The 19,440-nt window shown below is 40.6% G+C and overlaps 2 protein-coding genes across 2 annotated transcripts; both read right to left on the reverse strand.

Annotated features, from left to right (window-relative positions):
- Positions 1–1,649: 1,649 nt before the first annotated feature.
- On the reverse strand, positions 1,650–5,079 carry LOC119770356. Its single transcript, XM_038265066.1, has 2 exons — positions 3,227–5,079; positions 1,650–3,169 (listed from the first exon to the last, which is right to left on the reverse strand). The coding sequence occupies exon 2, from the start codon at positions 2,951–2,953 to the stop codon at positions 2,123–2,125; it is 831 nt and encodes a 276-aa protein (XP_038120994.1). The 5' UTR covers positions 2,954–3,169; positions 3,227–5,079; the 3' UTR covers positions 1,650–2,122.
- An 8,340-nt stretch (positions 5,080–13,419) lies between these two features.
- On the reverse strand, positions 13,420–15,751 carry LOC119770357. The gene is made up of 2 exons (XM_038265067.1): positions 15,505–15,751; positions 13,420–15,447 (listed from the first exon to the last, which is right to left on the reverse strand). The coding sequence occupies exons 1-2, from the start codon at positions 15,626–15,628 to the stop codon at positions 15,095–15,097; spliced, it is 477 nt and encodes a 158-aa protein (XP_038120995.1). The 5' UTR covers positions 15,629–15,751; the 3' UTR covers positions 13,420–15,094.
- Positions 15,752–19,440: the final 3,689 nt, after the last annotated feature.

Raw genomic sequence — 19,440 nt, forward strand, 5'->3', positions numbered from 1 at the left:
ATTTTCAAAACAATAATTCCAGATCGAAAAGACATTTCTGAACAATTGCGACGGCGATTGTGGCATGTCAAAGATCAGTTCGAACCAGCACGAACAAATTCTTACACTTTTCGCGATTTTCTAGCATGATCTTTTTTCTCTTAGAAACTGCCCAACAAATTCACCAGCATTACTACATATATATGAAATTTTGATAACTAAAGTTGCACGACGATAAACAGTGTCAATAAATAATCAAAAACCACGGTTTAAGATTATTTATTGCCATTGGGTCTGGGGGTGTTGTAACCTGACCACGATCTTCATCTGATCAGGTTTGCCAATCGTCGACCGCTTATCCCCACACAGAACCACAAGGGCAAATACTTGTAATCCGTAGGTATTTGTACTACATTACACTCATACAACAGAACAACACCACAATTATCGTACGCATCCGTGCATTGGCCAACACACTACTTCGTGCACGCAACGTCCGCGAGAGTGGACAATCTCTTCGCGGGTCAACCAGGGGATTTGCACCCATATTTGTCCCAAGCAACATTTGTTCTGCGTAACACCAAAAACGCCATTTCCCGATGGAACACCAACATGACACGTGTTCAACGTGTCACACGCGTCAAGGAGTACTTTCCCTCACCCACGCAACTCCAAAGAACACCCACATTTACCGCGAAATCTCAATCAATTCCGCAACGTGGGATGGATCATCAACGAACCGGTTGACTGGTATCAGGAACCCTGAGGGCCGATCCAAATTACGCTCACGGTCCTCTCTCACAACACAACGATCAGTGCGTACGCACATACGCACGCCACACACATGACCCATGACCCAATATAGACCGATGACCGGCTCTGCAGCAGTATCAGTCGATGGTTAATCGTAAAACAGGCCGGATCGCGTGTACACCAGATTCCACACGCAGTGTAACGACACAACGAACCAACAGTGATAGTGTTTTTCGGTGGATTATTTCCTGACTAAGAAGAGCCTGACCATTGACGCAGCGAAAGGGCTGACAAAGTGTGAACAAGACGTAGGACAAAGTTTGAAACTACGTCCAGTGCAGAGAGTGGTCATCAAGGCTTGGCTGCGGCCACTGCCTTACAAAAAAAGTGCCAACCTTTTTCTACAAAATGGCCGGCACGGCATCGATGCTGTGAGCGTCAGAATGATGTGAGATCGGCCCTATTTTCTTTTCCGCATTACTTCAAGATATTCGACAAAATGGCGGCTGGAGGAGTACAACTTCTGCAGCAGTGGATCAAGCAACGCTGGATGAGCGATGCAGCAGGAGAATCGGCTGGAGAACCGGCTGGAAGCCGGTGCGGTCCGTTCATTTCGGCGGGATGCTGGAATGACGGCGGGTCACGAAGACCGGGCCGTTTGAAGGAGTCTACGGATGCAGTTTGGCCAACAGCAGGGGGGATTACACACTATAACACTGACACATTTACATTAGTTTAATAATTAACTTTAGAATTAAAAATGCATTTTGACTGCTAATCAATGCAGCAAAATTAAGTCGCCCAAGAAGGAGCGCCATTAAATATTGGATCCAAACATGTAAAACTTTCTTTTTCATTTGATTTTTTTTATATTTCCGCCCAAAAGGGCCAATAAATGCATACAACTTAGAACTAATCATTTTTGTGCGTTACAATTCTTTACTCTTCGGTTCTGGGTGGACGAGACGGGGAGAAGAACGAGAGAACTTTTCATCAGCGGACGCGAACCTCATCCAGATCGACTTCGTGGCGCGGGAAGCGGCATCTTCTGGTGAGTCGATCTGCTTTTGTCTTTCAGGAACTCATGTATGTCTGGTTAGCTGGTGACAATGTTCCGAGCAGCTCGGCCGTCGTTTCCACGCGAGATTAGCGGCCGATGTTGTCCAGCTTCTCCTTGTCCTGGCTGTCCTCTGAAGGACACAACATCCTCAACTCGTCCGGTTCCTGGAACTCGATGCTCGGCGAAGAAACTTGAGAAGAGATGTGGTTGTGGCGCGTCTCGTGCTGAGGTCGATGGCATTTTGCGCTGCCTCAGCCCGTCGACGACGTTTCTTGGTGCCGGACACGGACGTCGCGTCTCTTGGGCGATGGTTGATGGCATGTGTTGTCGCTAAGCGGGACATGGACGCAAGGCATTTTGTTCTCGATTTGCATGGACATTGCGGCACCCCAGCCCGTCCGGAACTCCTTCATATCCAGCATCGCCTCTTGGTTCATCGGACGGAAACTCGTGCGGTCTTCCCGCACGGACACTGTCGTCGGATTTATTTGCCCGCTCCAAATGTTGTGGTAGGTTGGGATTTCGAAGAAGAGACATATCTTTAGCTGGCTTGTTGTTTGGAAAAGCTCCGCGCGGATCCACTTTTCGTGGATTTTCCACTGGATTTTGCTGTTTGTCTATCCATTGCCGAACCCTTTCACTTCGCACAGCGCTGGCTTGACTGTGCGCACTGCCCCGACTTCCACCAACGCTCATGTCTCGCAGAGATGAGAGCAGCTCTTGGCGAACCTTGAGGTGCTCTTCACGTAGATCATTTTGTTGCTTGGCGTATTCTTCTTCGAGCGCCAATCTTCGTTCCTGCAGGGCCTTCTCCTCGGCCAGCCTCTTCTGTTGAACTTGAAACTGCTCATCCAACAGCTGCAGTCCTTGCCGAATGGACGAACTGGTGTGGGATCGGAGCGACGAAAGTTCAGACGGAGGGACCGAGTAGTTGTCCTCCTCGCTGGCGGCAGGATCGTCTTCGGGATTCGGGCCGTTATGTCGATTTCGACCGGACTGGCACGGCCCGCAGAACCATGGCTGGTGTTTGACTGCCCGCGTTACTCCGGCACACCGGAAGTGGTACCAGACGTCGCATTGGTCGCATTGGACCATTTCCCGATCGGCTTCGTCTGGAAGCCCGCAATACGGGCAGTTCTCATCTGGCCGGATGGTAGCCATAATTTTGAGAATGTTAGGGTGGCGCGATTCGTTTCGGAACCCGGTGAGAAAGGCCGTTCTTGTAGCGTGAAATTTTATTCAGCTCAAACTGCAATTGAGAATCCGTTTAAGTCAAATTTGTACGTGTGTTTCAAACCAAACCTTACATTATGGTTTCTCTCCTCGGAGAAGTCCGAACGCGCAAACTCCTCTAACCTTTTCTTGTAATCGACGTACCTTAGAGAGATTAGATGCGATTAGTAATGATTTAGGAGTAACATTTAACTAACTTACAATAACCCGGCCTTCGGCCTTCTGATTATTGACGATCGCAACAATCAATCTGTAATTGATCGCACCTCGTGTGCCTGCTTTTCCTAAGCAAAATTAAGCGAAAATGAAATAAACGAAACCAAATTGTTTCTTCAATTAACCTACTCACTTAACAGCAGCAAACGAAAAGAAATTCAACTTTAACTAATCAAAAATAAACTCGCAAAAAGTGAATCTAGTTCCTCTCCCCTTTACTTCCGGCGTTTGACGTCTCGCTCCTCGTTGACAAGTCGTGGGTCGTCCATCGCCGCCGATCTGTCTGTTTGTTTGGCACAGCTCTACAGCGTCGGCAACATGGATATTAAATAGAAGAATCAGTGAAGAAGTGAGAATCAGTAGAGCAAAAAAAAATTTAAGATACACACTAAAAAATTATGAATTTTACTTTCTACGTAATTTGAAATACAACGTAAATTGAACTCGTGTAATCAATTATTTGATGTAAGATTATGGCTCTTTTGACGTTATTTGCCAAAATCACACGTCGTGCTGAATCTTAAAATTACTTTAAAGGAAACGTAAAATTGAATCTCTGCTCATCTGATTTTATGGCTCGTTTGATGCACATTCCTGGAACGTGTTATTTGATGTAATTTTTTGTCAAATTTAACCTTTCTTTACTCGTGTTCGTTTCACCATGCTCTTCATCCTTCGAAACGTCAGCCATGTTTGTTTGTTTGCATATCGAAGAAAATACCCAGTTAACTCAATCCGAATTCTGAAACGGAATTTGTGTACGATTCTAATTAGATTCCGTTTCAGAATTCGGATTGATTTGACTGGGTAGTTGTCAATGTAATCGCCTTGCAATTTCGCTAGAATATTTAAATTACTGAACGGAAAATAAATTTTCCACTGGGTTCGACCCGAGGTTCGACCTCATTTCACAACCAAGGAGGAATATCTTGTAAAAGTAAGTATCATAAAATCACTTTGAAGCATCCAAAACAGATTACTAATGTTTACTTTTTGTCAACAAAACTAGGATTTATTATTATTTATTATTAATCCATCGAACCAAGGGTCTACATGGATGTTTTGGTTGGCGAGGGCAAAAGCCGATGTGAGTTGAATCATTAGAATCATTCTCACAAAGGCACAAAACCTCACTTCTTTTAAAATAAATTACATCGAGATTGATAACATGACAACATACGTGGTAAATTACAATACATTTTAAAAATTAGTCAAGTCATTGTCGTCCTATGCGTAACCGGCCAACGACGGGATCATGGCGAGGCGCACCAAGCAAAGTTCTTGTACGCTCCTGGAACTCGATGCGTAGTTTTTCGCGAAATCTTGGAATGGGCTCGTGAAATTCAAACAGGAAGTACATTTCGTTGAACGCCGCCGACATCGATCGAACTGGTGAGTTGCTGTGGAACTCGGTCCGGACACGCGGTCGTGCGAGGAAGTTTGGACGATTTCGCAGGTCCCTAGAAGAAATTTGAGTATTAAGTAAGTTTAACAGATTTGGGGAGTCGATTTGCGCAGTCAGTATTTTAGCAGCGAAGATAGATTTCGATATTGTCCGACGATTTTCCAGGGTCTCGAGTCCAATCAGGTTACAGCGTGCCTCGTAACGTGGTAGTCTAGTTGGGTCCGTCCATGGCATTCTCCTACAGGCACTTTTTCTGGATCCTTTCGATACGATCGATCCAGTTCTGGTGGTAGGGAGCCCATATAACTGCCGATGATTCCAGGTGTGAGCGGACTAGCGCGCAGTACAACGAGCGTAAACAGAGGGGGTCGTCGAATTCGCGGGTCATTCTAATCTAATCTAATCTAACCCTAGCGCAGCCAGTCTTTCGAGGGCATCCTGGAAAATGCCTTAGGTTGATTAACGCCTAGCATCCTCTTGTCATTATTAACAATTGCAGTGCCCCAATGCAATAAATTGCTTTGAAACATCACAAACGTTAAAGCGGCCAGGCCAACTGTTTTGGTGCTCCGGGACCCTCGGGGATGGGACATTGTATTTCCACAAATGCCCTGGACACTATTTGCCGTCGAATTCGCGGGTCATTCTAAACAGAAAACCGAGCTGTATGTTGGCCTTGTCCACGACTGCTGCTTGTTGTGGGCGAAAAGATAAGGGTTCGTCTAGTAGAGCTCCTAGATCTTTCACTACTTTCAGACGTTCGAGCGCGTGTCCATCCAGTGTGTATTCAAATGTAAAAACCTCCCGGCTGGTCTTGCGATGAAACGATATCGTAGTGCATTTAGAGACGCTCAGCTCCAAACGATTCAACGCACACCAGTTGGCAAATTTGTCTAGGCGGGACTGCAGTCTGTAGCAATCAGGTAAGTTGTCAATAGCGAGGAAGATCTTGAAGTCATCAGCATACGAGAGATTGCAGTTGTCGTTGAAGAGAGAGTTGGAGTCGTTGAAAAAGTGTTGAAAACAATCGGGCCGAGGTTGCTACCCTGTGCCACTCCTGAACCGTTGGAGAACTCCATCGACAGCGATGTTCCAATTTTCACCTGAATGATCCGATTTTGAGATAAGACTCAAGCCAGCGACAAAGACGTGCAGAGAAACCGAGTTTTGCAAATTTTTGAAGGGCAATGTCGTGGTCAATTCGATCGAATGCGGCTTTCAAGTCGGTGTAGACAGCATCCACTTGTCGCCCAGCTGCCAGATTTTCAATGCAAAAATTGGTAAATTCCATCAAATTAGTAGTGACGGAGCGACCAGGTGTAAATCCATGCTGCTCAGAACTGATGAACGGTCGGCAGTTAAACATGATGACTTCCCCGACCACGATCTCGAGAAGTTTTGAACCAGAGCACAGCGACGTAATTCCTCTGTAGTTCTCGACCGACCGTTTTGCACCTTTCTTAAACACTGGAAACATTACGGATCTTTTCCACTCCTCAGGAAACTTGCACTGCGACATGGAGAGGTTGAAAACTCGGAGCAGTGGGGCAGTAATCTGGTTGAAACAACGCTTGAAGATCACCGGCGGGATTCCGTCAGGGCCAGGAGAATTCGACGATTTCAATTTCTGTATTCCTCTTTTCAGCATGTCCTCCGTAATTTGAAACACATCAAGATCAATCAAATCGCATGGAATTGTTTTTAGATGCTGTTGTGAAGTCGGTGGAGTGCCAGGCGGCCGGAAAACTGAAGCAAAGTGTCTCGCAAACAGCTCACATTTCTCGATGTTGGTAGTAGCCACGGTTTCTCCTAACGTCATCACGGCAGGAAGTCCAGTCTCTTTGTACTTCGATTTCACAAACTTCCAGAACTGCGACGGATTGCGTCGAAGATTCGCCTGCGTCCTCTTAATGTGTTCGGCGTACCGGCGTTTATTGTAAGCTTTATAACGGGAACTTGCGGCATTGAAGACCCTCTTGGTTTCAGGACATCGGCGTTGAGAATATCGGTTAAGTGCAGAGGCACGAAATTGCTTAAGCTTGCGAAGGCGTTCATTACTCCAAGCAGGTTTCCTTGCAGGCAAGAACCCGGGCGTGTGGCGTGTAAGGGAGCGTTCTTTTATTACGTAACGCAGAAGGGGGGGAGGGGGGGTCGGAGGCCGTGTTACGCTCCATACAAAATTTTTAAAATTTGTATGGAAATTTTGTTACGAGGGGGGGGGAGGGGGTCTAAAAGTCCGATTTTTCGCGTTACGTAATAAAAGAACGCTCCCTAAGAGTATGCTGAAATCATCGTGATGGATCTCGCTCCAAACCTGCTAAGGAAACCGTACAATTCTTCGTATCTTCTTAATCCGGGAAATGAGCGAGAAAATCAAGCTCGATTCCGGTTTCACCGTTGGTTAAGCTCTTCCGGCAGGTTAATGTTCCGCCTTAGAAGCTGGTTAACTTGTTCTGGAATTCACCCCGAAAATTGAATGTGAACCGCAGTGATAGAATTGTGAAGTGACTTTTTCCAACTTGGCCAGATACACGTCTCCTCCACCGGTGTGACCAACGCGATAGGTTGCCGAAAGATGTCATCAGATGAAGATGGAGAACAAGAACCGGCCGAATAGGAACTGTACCAGCAGAGATTGTGACGAAGTACCCAGCAGTCACCGATTGAATTAAAAGTGTGTGTGTTAAATGATGTGAAATACAAAAAATAGTTCAAAACTGTGAAGAAAATAATTAATCTTTTTGATTCCTAAATGTCATTGTTCTTCATTTCAATCAGAATTTGCGAATCCAATAAGAATGACTTCCCTCCCACCAAATAAATGAAACGTAATTTTACAGGAACAAATCGGTTCGAATTTTGGGTCGTGAAATTTCAAATCAGATATAATTTTGCGTCATAGTTGACGCTCCAGTTATGTGCATCTAATAAACAGAAAATTACATGTTTTTTTAAGTGTGTAGGTGGTAGCTGAGAATGAAAAGAAGAGAAAACCCCGTTGTGCGATGTTTCAGGTACATCCACAGCAGTTGACTCAACATACTGCGAATCAAAACAATACCGTCTACAATCACAAATTACTTCCCTTTCCCACAATTGTCGCGCCCCTTTCTTTCTGCCGTCTCGACTCTTACCCACGGTGGTCAAAGGTTTACGATCCGTTTCCACAGGTTACCAGCTAGGTCATCATGAAAACGACGGGTCCCGGCTAACATTTTCAACGAAATATTTGAGATCCGGCCTTTAAAATGTAAAAGAATTCACTTAAATCGATCAGATTTTGTACTTTTATTAGGGGTACGGACAATTATTTGACCTCTTTTGTTAACTTTTTATAGTAAACTATTCTTGTATTTTTTAGAATAGGTGTTTTTTACAAATCCACGTCGATTGATGTATAAAACGGCAGTTTAGTTGAATTTTATGTACTTTTACATCACAAAAAGTTTCCGTCCGGGGGGTACGGACAAATATTTCAATCACTGTATGCCTTAATTTTCTGCGTGAGGATCCTGGATACATTTGATGCATTGGTCAACTTCGCATGTTTTTTTTTTCATTCCATCTTCCTACTTTTAGCGAAATGAGCGGATGAGCCGTTCAAAAGATCCGCTCGTTTAAATGAGCGAACGAAAATGAGCGGCTCACAGAAGTAAGCGATTTTGCCACTAATGTGGGATGACTGTATCCGGCTTTGTCTGAATATTTTTGAAAAAGTCAAAGTGCATAGTTTGATAGTTGTAGGATTTCTGATGAAATACCACACGGAAAAGAGTTCTATCCAAAATTTAACAATTCAAATTAGCTGGCTTCAAATTGGTGAAACAGTGATTTTTTTGGTTGAATCAGCTAAAATTCCAGCTAAATTTACCAACCTGGGATTGGTGAAATAGCTAACCCTGATTGCTGATTTGCTTTCCTAAACTGACAGCCCAAATCAAAATGACAGGAGAGATTTTACCAAAAATAATGGTGTTTCAGCACAATTTTGCGTAATTTTACCGAAAAATTAGCTGGAACCGGCAGCATGGATTTTTTGACAGGTCATCAGTTCGAGACCAAAACAAAGCATCGTCTTGTATCGTGTTCGATCCTGTTTGAGCCGCTCAGTTCGCGAAGTTTTTTGATGGTTATGTGTGCTGTTTGAGTGCAAGTGCAAGTGCAAAAGGTGATAGAATGTGTTGTGTGAGTGAATAAATCAAAAGCCTGGAAGGTTTTCTGCGGATCGTCACCTGAAGGTAAGTTTCAGTAGATAAGGTGAGAAGTTTGTTGTGTTGAGGGAAAGTGGTTAAAAGTTGAGCCTCTCGTTATTGTTTGGATGATGCGTAGGTAAAAACATGTACTTAACATAAAGGGGGAGCATCCCTAAACCACGTGAACACTTTGGCAGGGGAAAGGGGAGGCTGGCGATTGTCCACAGTATACTTTTTTGTATGGACATCTGTCCACCTGGAGGGGCGGCGGGTACAGAATGTCTAGACATAGATTGGCCAATGTTTGACAGCTCCGAACAAATAGGGTACCTAATGCCTTTTAAGCACATCCATAAATATTGTTAAATATTGTTAGAAATGAAGTTAAATTAAGTTCAATTAAGTTAAATTAAGTGAAATTAAGTTTAATCAATTTAAGTTTAGTTAAATTAAGTTACATTTGGTGAAATTTAAATAAAAATGTAGAATTCAGTTAAAATCAGTTAAATTGATAAAATTTAGTTAAAATTAGTTAAATTTAGTTGAAATTAGTAAAATTTCGTTAAAATTGATTAAATTTAGTTTAAATTAGTAAAATAAAGTAAAATTTAGATAAGCTTAAATAAATTTGGTTGAATTAAGATGAATTTAAAAAAAATAGTTAAATTAAGCAAAAGTTAGTTAAATTCAGATACATTCAGTTGAAATTAGTTATTTTTTGTGTGATTTAGTTGAACTTGCCCAAATTTGGTTAAATTAAGTTGTGTTAAGTTGAATTTAGTAAAATTAAAAAAAATAAGCAAAATTAAGTAAAATTAAGCAAAATTAAGTAAAATTAAGCAAAATTAAATAAAATTAAGCATAATTAAGTAAAATTATGTAAAATTAAGTAAAATTAAGTAAAATAAAGTAAATTTATATAAAATTAAGTAAAATAAAGTTAAATTAAGTAAAACTGAGTTGAAATTATGTTAAATTCAGTTAATATATGTCAAATTAATTTCAATCAAGTTTAATTAAGTAAAATTACATTAAATCAGTTAAATTGAGCTTAATTTAGTTGAAAATGGTTTTATTTAGAAAAATGTAGTTGAATTTTGATAAATGTAGTAGAATATAGGTAAATGTAAGTACATTTATTCAAATGTTATTACATTTGGTAGAATTCAGTTGAATTTAATGTAATTTGGTAGAATTTAGTTAAATTTAAAGTTATTTGGTAAAATTCAGTTAAATTGAGTTTAATTAAGTTAAGTTAACTTTAATTAAGTTAAAATAAGTTTAATTAAGTAAAATTAGGTTAAACTAAGTTAAATTAAGTTAAATTCAATTGAATTAAGTTAAATTAAGTTAAATTGAGTTAAATTAAGTTAAATTAAATTAAGTTAACTTTAATTAAGCTAAAATAAGTTTGATTAAGTTAAATTAAATTAAGTTAAATTTAGTTCCATTAAGTTATATTAAGCTAAATTGAGTTAAATTGAGTTAAATTAAGTTATATTTAGTAAAATTGAGTTAAATTAAGTTAAATTATGTTGAATTAAGTTAAATTTAGTTAAATTAAGCTAAATTAAGTTAAATTTAGTTAAATTAAGTTAAATTAAGTTAAATTCAATGTGGGTCTCGTGGCGCAGGGGTAGCGGCTTCGGCTGCCGATCCCGATGATGCTATGAGACGCGGGTTCGATTCCCGCCTTATCCACTGAGCTTCTATCGGATGGTGAAGTAAAACGTCGGTCCCGGTTTCTCCTGTCTCGTCAGAGGCGCTGGAGCAGAAATCCCACGTTAGAGGAAGGCCATGCCCCGGGGGGCGTAGTGCCAATAGTTTCGTTTCGTAAGTTAAATAAAGTTAAATAAAGTTAAATAAAGTTAAATAAAGTTAAATAAAGTTAAATAAAGTTAAATAAAGTTAAATAAAGTTAAATAAAGTTAAATAAAGTCAAATAAAGTTAAATAAAGTTAAATTAAGTTAAATAAAGTTGAACCAAGTTAAATTAAGTTAAGTTAAGTTTAATTAAGTTAAATTGAGTTAAATTATGTTAAATAAAGTAAAATTAAGTTAAATTAAGTTAAATTAAGTTAAATTAAGTTAAATCAAGTTAAATTAAGTTGAATTAAGTTAAATTAAGTTAAATTAAGTTAAATTAAGTTAAGTTAAGTTAAGTTAAGTTTAACTTTGTTTATTGCAAAACATAGTTTAAATTAAACATTAATTTACTATAATTTAACCAAAATAACTTTTTGTAAGTTTTTTTGTATTTTTGTATTTTTGTATTTTTGTATTTTTGTATTTTTGTATTTTTGTATTTTTGTATTTTTGTATTTTTGTATTTTTGTATTTTTGTATTTTTGTATTTTTGTATTTTTGTATTTTTGTATTTTTGTATTTTGTATTTTTGTATTTTTGTATTTTTGTATTTTTGTATTTTTGTATTTTTGTATTTTTGTATTTTTGTATTTTTGTATTTTTGTATTTTTGTATTTTTGTATTTTTGTATTTTTGTATTTTTGTATTTTTGTATTTTTGTATTTTTGTATTTTGTATTTTTGTATTTTTGTATTTTTGTATTTTTGTATTTTTGTATTTTTGTATTTTTGTATTTTTGTATTTTTGTATTTTTGTATTTTTGTATTTTTGTATTTTGTATTTTGTATTTTTGTATTTTTGTATTTTTGTATTTTTGTATTTTTGTATTTTTGTATTTTTGTATTTTTGTATTTTTGTATTTTTGTATTTTTGTATTTTTGTATTTTTGTATTTTTGTATTTTTGTATTTTTGTATTTTTGTATTTTTGTATTTTTGTATTTTTGTATTTTGTATTTTTGTATTTTTGTATTTTTGTATTTTGTATTTTTGTATTTTTGTATTTTGTATTTTTGTATTTTTGTATTTTGTATTTTTGTATTTTTGTATTTTTGTATTTTTGTATTTTTGTATTTTTGTATTTTTGTATTTTTGTATTTTTGTATTTTGTATTTTTGTATTTTTGTATTTTTGTATTTTTGTATTTTTGTATTTTTGTATTTTTGTATTTTTGTATTTTTGTATTTTTGTATTTTTGTATTTTTGTATTTTTGTATTTTGTATTTTTGTATTTTTGTATTTTTGTATTTTTGTATTTTTGTATTTTTGTATTTTTGTATTTTTGTATTTTTGTATTTTTGTATTTTTGTATTTTTGTATTTTTGTATTTTTGTATTTTTGTATTTTTGTATTTGTATTTTGTATTTTGTATTTTTGTACTTTTGTATTTTTGTATTTTTGTATTTTTGTATTTTTGTATTTTTGTATTTTTGTATTTTTGTATTACTGTATTTCATTTTTTTATTTGTCAATAGAATATCGCAACAAAGCCGTACAATTAGGATGATCAACTATAACATAGTTTAAAAGCCTGGAAACTATTGAAACATCCAAAAAACTTGCTGGACTACCAAAAAACGTACCAAGAATAGCGGAAAATCATGCTACACCAGCAAAAGTCTTTTTGAAAATAAAAAACAACTTTACAGGCAGCAAGGGATTTTAAAAATGATTTCGAAATTACCAGTTAAAACAGTCAAAAATTAGCTGGACTTACCGAAAACGAAGCAAGAACAAAAAGAAACGAGCTAAATCAGCCAAAAGGCTGGGTGAATAATGCGTGCTTTGCAGGCAGCAACGGAGGCTTTTGAAAGAAAACTTGTAGAAATAGTGAAAAATTAGCTATTCCAACCAAAACACCTACCAAGAATAGTGGCAAAGTTAGCTAAACTAGCTAAAAAGATGTGTGAAAATACCTGGCTTCGCAGCCATCAATGGAAAATTTTGAGAATGATTCCAAAAAAACTGGTTGAAACAGCCTAAAAACTCGCTGGGCTAACTATAAAACTTCCTAGAATAACATAAAATCTAGCTAAAATAGCTAACAGACCTTCTCAAAACATACAGCTTTTGAGACTGACAGCATTTTTCCAGCTTGTAAATTAGTAAAATTTACTAAAAATTTAGCTAGATTTCTCATTTTTAGGACCTGGATCCAGCTGTCAAATCCAGGACTTTTTTTTAGGATTTCCAGCTAAAAAAAATCGTGGTTGAAAAAACAACCAATTTTTTTAGGGTTTTTAACCGAAATTTAGTAAGATTCACGATAAACCTTCTTTCCGTGCACGGTCAATTTAATGAACTAGTATTCAAAAATTAGGTTTTTTTAAATTTACTTACACTGGACGTTTCAATACTGTGTTAACGTGTGAAGTTGCTTTTGTATCGGGTTGAAGCTTTTTGCCATCATCGTCATCTGAGAGATTCCACAAATCATATTTTGAAACATCTGCATCACTGTCACCTTCGTCGTCGTCATCGCCGTCTTCTTTTTTTTCACTGTCTTTTTTTAGTTTTGTCTCTTCTCTCCTGTGAAACTTGCTGTTACTATTGTCCCTAGGTTTTAAATTAGATCCTAACGAAAGCTGGTCTCCAAATTCACTGTCAGAATTCCTTTTCTTCTTTCGGCCGAACTCATCATATTCATCATCGTAGTCTTCTCGTTTCTTGTACTCAACAACTCCACGGTCGTTGTAGCCACCGCCGTATCCTAGAATACATAATTAGTCATGAATAAAGTACCGGATTCGAGTACAGACTGTCTAGTGGAAACTGACTGGCAACGTATGTTTCGAGCTGGGTGTAAAGGGCGGTTTTCAAGGTATATATATTAAAAATGGTGGTAAGGGCCAGATTCTTCTCACGACAAGGACAGTTATGCCAGGCCCATATTTAGGGGGCAGGGGGGTGGGGGCAGGAGCAAAATCTGGTATCATACCAATTTAAGGTATTGTTTTCATATTGCAATATTGCAGAATTTGTCAATGATCGGACACCACATTTTGGTTTTGGTTTTATAAAATTCCTTTGAAACTATTGGAAAATTTTGACCAATTTTGATAAGGTCATTAATTTTGCGCTAAAATGACTTGAAAACCAAACATGTTAAAGTTTCCTTCTAGTTTCCTTCTAGAACACTTTGGTGAGGATGTTGTATCCAATCAGCGTTCGCCCTCCCCAAAATGTTTACCCTCCCCATACAAATGACATCGGCCGAATCTCCCACATGCGGGGAGAACACGCAATTTATATATCGAACCCCAAGCAACAAAAATCTTACCAGACAAGCACCGAAAATAATGATCAACTTCAATATTTCACTCTAACTTCATCCAGAAGGTTTTAGATACCTTTGTAAATTTTGATGTCCTTTTAAGTTTTCTTTTAACGTTTCAAGTCATTTATTATTTTTCCTTCTTTGCTTCCAGAAAATCTGAAAACCGTAATCGTATTATCTTCTTGCTTATTCTTAAAATATATAAGTGATTTATACATCTTACTAATATTTCTGTAATTGTTTGCACAAACTCTTCCGGCGGACTTGGGAACCACCTTTACTTGGAGGATCGGATTATCGCGAGTACAAAAGAAAACACATTTTTTTTCTCTCCTTAACTTCTATTTAGTAGCTAGTTTTAAATTTAATTGTTTGTTTCGAAAACTCGCGATCCGCAGCGACGACTTCCGTCCGATCACTTTGGCTGCTTGCGACCAACTCGTTTGGTCCTCGACTCAACGCGCAGAAAATTCTCGTTTATGCTGTTCGCGCTCCAAAATCTCTCCTCTCGATCGTTGTCGTTTCGTCGTTGTCTCCTCTCTCGCTCTCGCACCGTCGTCAACGGCGCGCGGTTGCCAGCTTTGTCGTCGATCGCAGTAGCCGTGGGGTTGGACACTGCTCACTCGTAAAATTTTCTTCGGGCTGACAGCTTTCGGCCCGAACATCCTCCCCACCGGAAGCGGCGTTGTACAGGATCGGCCGCTTCAAAACTTCGCGACGTGTCACCAAGTCAGCGACTCGGACTATGTCGCCCAGATCCAGGTTAGTGTGCGTTCTTATCTCAAGTCTTGGGCTGGCCGCCTTGGCGGCAAGCTTCCAGTGTTGCTCTGTCCACCCTTTTTTAACCTTCTTCTTGCAGGTGAGGCCGCACCGCTCCCCCAGTTCACGGGAAGACATCAAAACGTTCTTGACCAGCCGGTATAGAAAGGGGACCAGCAGCTCACTCCGTGCAGTTGTTTTGACCGTCTTCGGCACCAATTCAGTTCTGCGGAGCTCCCCGGGATGACCGATTTTACGTACCTGCACGCTCCGTATGTGTGCTTCAACGCGTCAGCGTACTTGTGCAGCTCGTCAGCAGCTGCGTTCGTAGCCACCACCCTACGCGGCTCTCGGATCATCTTGAGGTCAAGGTTTGAATCCACAAAGGATGAGAAGCTCGCGACGAGTGAGAACACTTGCGATGTCTTTGGCCGCCCAGCTCGCACAGATGGCAGCGGCGGGAAGGTTGTTTGTCTGCGGTGGGGTTCCACAACAGATCCAGAGCCTTGATCACCTCCTTGACTTCAGTTCCTCCCACGCTGACCAGCTCCTCGCGTTCGGCTTCCGGACTGTCCGACGATCCCTTGTGCAACTCGAATCCACCTGTCTTGCACAGTTGGATTAGCTGCGATTCCTTGAACGCTTGCGGGATGCCGTCGGAGGCGAACACCGCCTTGTCGACTTTCAAGTTCTCTGTGATGATCTTGGCTGCCTTTTCGAAATGTAACTCACACTCACGTTGTTTGTTACCCACTTTTACATTACCTTCGCCTGCTTTCAGGTTCAAGTTTTCCAGTATGGCCATGTGCGAGTGAACCACTGCTGCTGTTTCTTCTTCTTCATCGCACACGCCACCGACGACCCAGCCTAACTGAGTCTCGCGTAGCATTGGCAGGTGCTCCGACAACTGGACCTCTCCGGGAAACAGCAGCTTTAGGAACAACAGATTTAATTATGTTTATTGTTTATTCGTCAAGCTTATGTAGACTACTTACAATTTTCTTACATACTAGATATTATTTCTATTGTACAGACTTTTTCGTAGTTACGGTTTAGACATGTCGAAATGTATGTACTGTGAATTTTCATTATAAAAGCGCATCATTTGATTTAATGGCGAATTTTTTGAATAATTTGTCGTGTATGCAGTTATTCTAAAAAGTGGTGAATGTCTAAGAGTACGGCTTGGTTCATGAATACTATTGCATATTACTGAAAATATTGCTGCTGACTGTATGCGTTGAGAAATAATGTCGTTGATGAAAGAGAACATTGCAAATTTACGACGTCTTGTCGTTACCCAGCAGTAGATCAACCTTTCCTGGCTGATGGAAAGACGGGTCCGCAAGTTGTACTCTAGGCGGCAGCTCCCAGTTACGGACGTTCACTGCGGATTTGGGAAGGTCGGCCGTGACCCTCTCCGTTACCAAGAACTTGACGTTGGCGCTGAAGCTGGAGTACCTCGAACGTAGTTGGACCACGCTGCCCAATGAAGCGTGGGTTTTCGTGCCGTCGATTCCTGCCACGGTGACGTTGGACGGAAACTGCTTCAAGCCCAGCGACTCCACCATGGACTTCGAGATCAGGTTGGCTTGTGACGCGCTGTCCAATAAAACTCTACAGGGGTGGGCCTTGTTGTTTCTGTCCATTATGTCCACCACAGCCGTGAGAAGCAGCACTTGTTGGGTTGGCGTCTCGTTGTGGCAACTGGCGGTTGTCAGTGGAGAGTTGAGCTGCTTCTTCAGGTTGGACCTCCGAAGCTTGTTCCGGTGGCACTTGAGTTACCTTCCGTTCCGGCCTTGGACTTCCTTCCGAGTGAAGCAGACTGTGGTGACGTCGTTTGCACTTCGAGCAGGTTCCAGGTGAAGTGCACTTCTTGCTGGGGTGTCCCCTCTTGAGACAGTTGCAGCACAGGTTGTGCTCCCGAACCTTGACCAGTTTCTGCTCCATTGGAAGCTCTTTGAACTCCGGGCAGGCGTGGTTCTTGTGGCCATTGCCACAGATGTCGCATCTGTCTTCCGATGTGGTCTCGTACTCGGACGTGGAAACGGCGTACGACTTCTGGGTCGACTTGACGACCGGCTTGGGCTGGACCGTTTGCTGCTTCTGGTTAAGGTCTTCGCAGCGTTCCAAGACGAAGCACTGGGCCTTCAGGAACTGCAGCATCTTGTCGTACTTGGGCAGGTCACAGTCTTGTTGCCGTACTTTTTCTCCAGAATCTCCCAGGCATGAGCGTAGTTGCCCTCGCTGATGGTCTTCGCGTCGATCGACCCAACTGCACCCCCCACCAGCGCGTGTTCCAGATGGTAGAGCTTCACCGCTGGCGGATCGGGCGTCTTGTCGACCACTTCCTTGAACAGGATCTTGAACTTCGGCCAACTCTCGTAGCGGCCGTCGAACGAGGGGATTGGCATTCTCAAGGGCTGGTGAACAATGAGGGGCTTGCGGGGGTGCAGTTGCGTTCAGCGTTCCGTTTGCCCTTGTGGCATTAAACCCGAGCAACTGCTCTTCGAGCATGAGGGCTACTTTGTCATGGAGGTCGTCAAATTCTTCGTAGTGCTTGTCAGCTTGCTTACGACCCTCTATGTCGACCATGGCCAGGATGCTTTCGTGGTTGGACATGTACTCCTTTTGAGCAGTTTCCAACTTCTTGAGGTAGACGTGGACTTGCGGCTCGCTTAGCTGGCGGACTTTCGCAGTCTCCGTGGGGCGAACAGCTTTTAAGATTTTTGTCACCTTACCTTTGGCCAGGCCTCGGCGGTGGACGAGCGTCTCGATCTCCATCTTGATCTTGTCCTGCAACTTCCGCTTCTTCTTCTCCTTCTTCACAGGAGTCGACGTTGTGACTGAATCTCCAAATTCAGCGCTGCTTCCGGGGGATGTTGCAGGAGCTTTTGAAGCACTTTTTGGCATTAGAGGGAAACCAACAATCGAGCCTTGTGCCCGAACCAAACACGGAAATCGGCCAAGTCCGAAATCGCGATGCTTGGGGGAAAATTGTGTCCTCTAATCCGAATCGTCATTTCACTTGCGGTTCCGCTTCTGGAACCTTCCACTTTTTCTTCTTTCCGGAATCTTTTTCCGCATTAGATCATTTTGAGCGCATCCAAAATGGCGTCGCCTTTCACTTTACACTCGTTTTTTCGCCAAATGGCGTCTTTTTTCCACTTGTTCGCAGCGTTTTCTTGTTTTCCCACTGTTTGGGCACTTTTTCGCACTTTTGCGATTGTCACTTGCCGCGATACATACGATCCTCCGCCTTGCACTGTCCCCACACTCCCGGTTCACCATATCCGGCTCGTTTGGACCATGTTCGGTGTCGATAGTGGACTGTAATTTTTTGCACAAACTCTTCCGGCGGACTTGGGAACCACCTTTACTTGGAGGATCGGATTATCGCGAGCACAAAAGAAAACACATTTTTTCTCTCCTTAACTTCTATTTAGTAGCTAATTTTAAATTTAATTGTTTGTTTCGAAAACTCGCGATCCGCGGCGACGACTTCCGTCCGATCACTTCGGCTGCTTGCGACCAACTCGTTTGGTCCTCGACTCTACGCGCAGAAAATTCTCGTTCATGCTGTTCGCGCGCCAAAATCTCTCTCCTCTCGATCGCGCGCGGTTGCTAGCTTTGTCGTTGATCGCAGTAGCCGTGGGGTTGGACACTGCTCACTCGTAAAATTTTCTTCGGACTGATAGCTTTCGGCCCGAACACATATCAATTTTGCTTAAAACCTAAAGATAGACGAATCCAGTTTGAAATGGCCGCTAGGTGGCCAATGGTGTTAGAAAGCTTCCATGTATTTGAATATGGGAGCTCAGGAAAACTCAATTTTTAAGCAATAAAATGATTATTCATGATAAAAGTATTGATTGATTAGGTGCACAAAATGTGTCTAGAATATTATTAAAATAAAAACTGTTCGAAAAATTTGCTATCGAGATAAGTAAACCATTCGATTCAGCAGGAATTTTGGGCACCACAAATATATAGTTTTCATGTGTTAAGTAGTTTATTTTAAAAGAAAATTAACAAACCCGAGTTAATCCCACCTGGGGTGAGAAAGAGCTTTTTTTACTAAAGAATATAAAAATGGTAGAACTTCTTTCAATAAATAACATCAACTTTGTTTATTTATAACGTCAGCACAAAAGAAAGTCTTATGATGAAAGCAAAGTATTATGATGATATTATGAGTATTATGAATGATATGATTTCCAAAAGAAATAAAAAACGCAATTTTCACCAAAAGAATATTTTTAATCGTACAATATGTTTGTACGTTTCTAATCAAACAAGCGTCTATGACAAACGCGATCATAGCAAGCTTCCCAACAATGCACACCGCGGTTTTGGTTTTCTCAGCCCTCTGTCACGACGGCCATGTTTATGAAACCTAAATGTTCGACGCGAACATGAAGACTACAAAGAAGATGAAGAACGCATTTGCTGTTAAAATTTGAAAATAAACAAACCGCGTGGTAAACAAAGGTATAATTTCATAATGTTGAAATGATTTCCATGAAAAATTACGACAAGGGACGGATTTCCAAACACAAGTTCCCGAAGGACCCTACCCGCCAGAGACTATGGATAAATGCCCCGCGAAGTAGCGATGAAGACGGTTTCGCGATGAACTTTTTGTGAGTCCACAAAAGGTCGGATTCTACACAAGCACGCGATTCCTTCGATTCCCTGTGC

This window comes from Culex quinquefasciatus, chromosome 3 (assembly GCF_015732765.1).
Source record: "Culex quinquefasciatus strain JHB chromosome 3, VPISU_Cqui_1.0_pri_paternal, whole genome shotgun sequence".
Lineage (NCBI taxonomy): Eukaryota > Metazoa > Arthropoda > Insecta > Diptera > Culicidae > Culex > Culex quinquefasciatus.

Coding starts and splice junctions, on each gene's coding strand:
- LOC119770357 (XM_038265067.1), bottom strand. CDS start 15,628: ATGCTACGCGAGACTCAGTTAGGCTGGGTCGTCGGTGGCGTGTGCGAT. Junction 15,448..15,504: donor GAACCTGAAAGCAGGCGAAG/GTAATGTAAAAG, acceptor TCGAAAAGGCAG/CCAAGATCATCACAGAGAAC.
- LOC119770356 (XM_038265066.1), bottom strand. CDS start 2,953: ATGGCTACCATCCGGCCAGATGAGAACTGCCCGTATTGCGGGCTTCCA.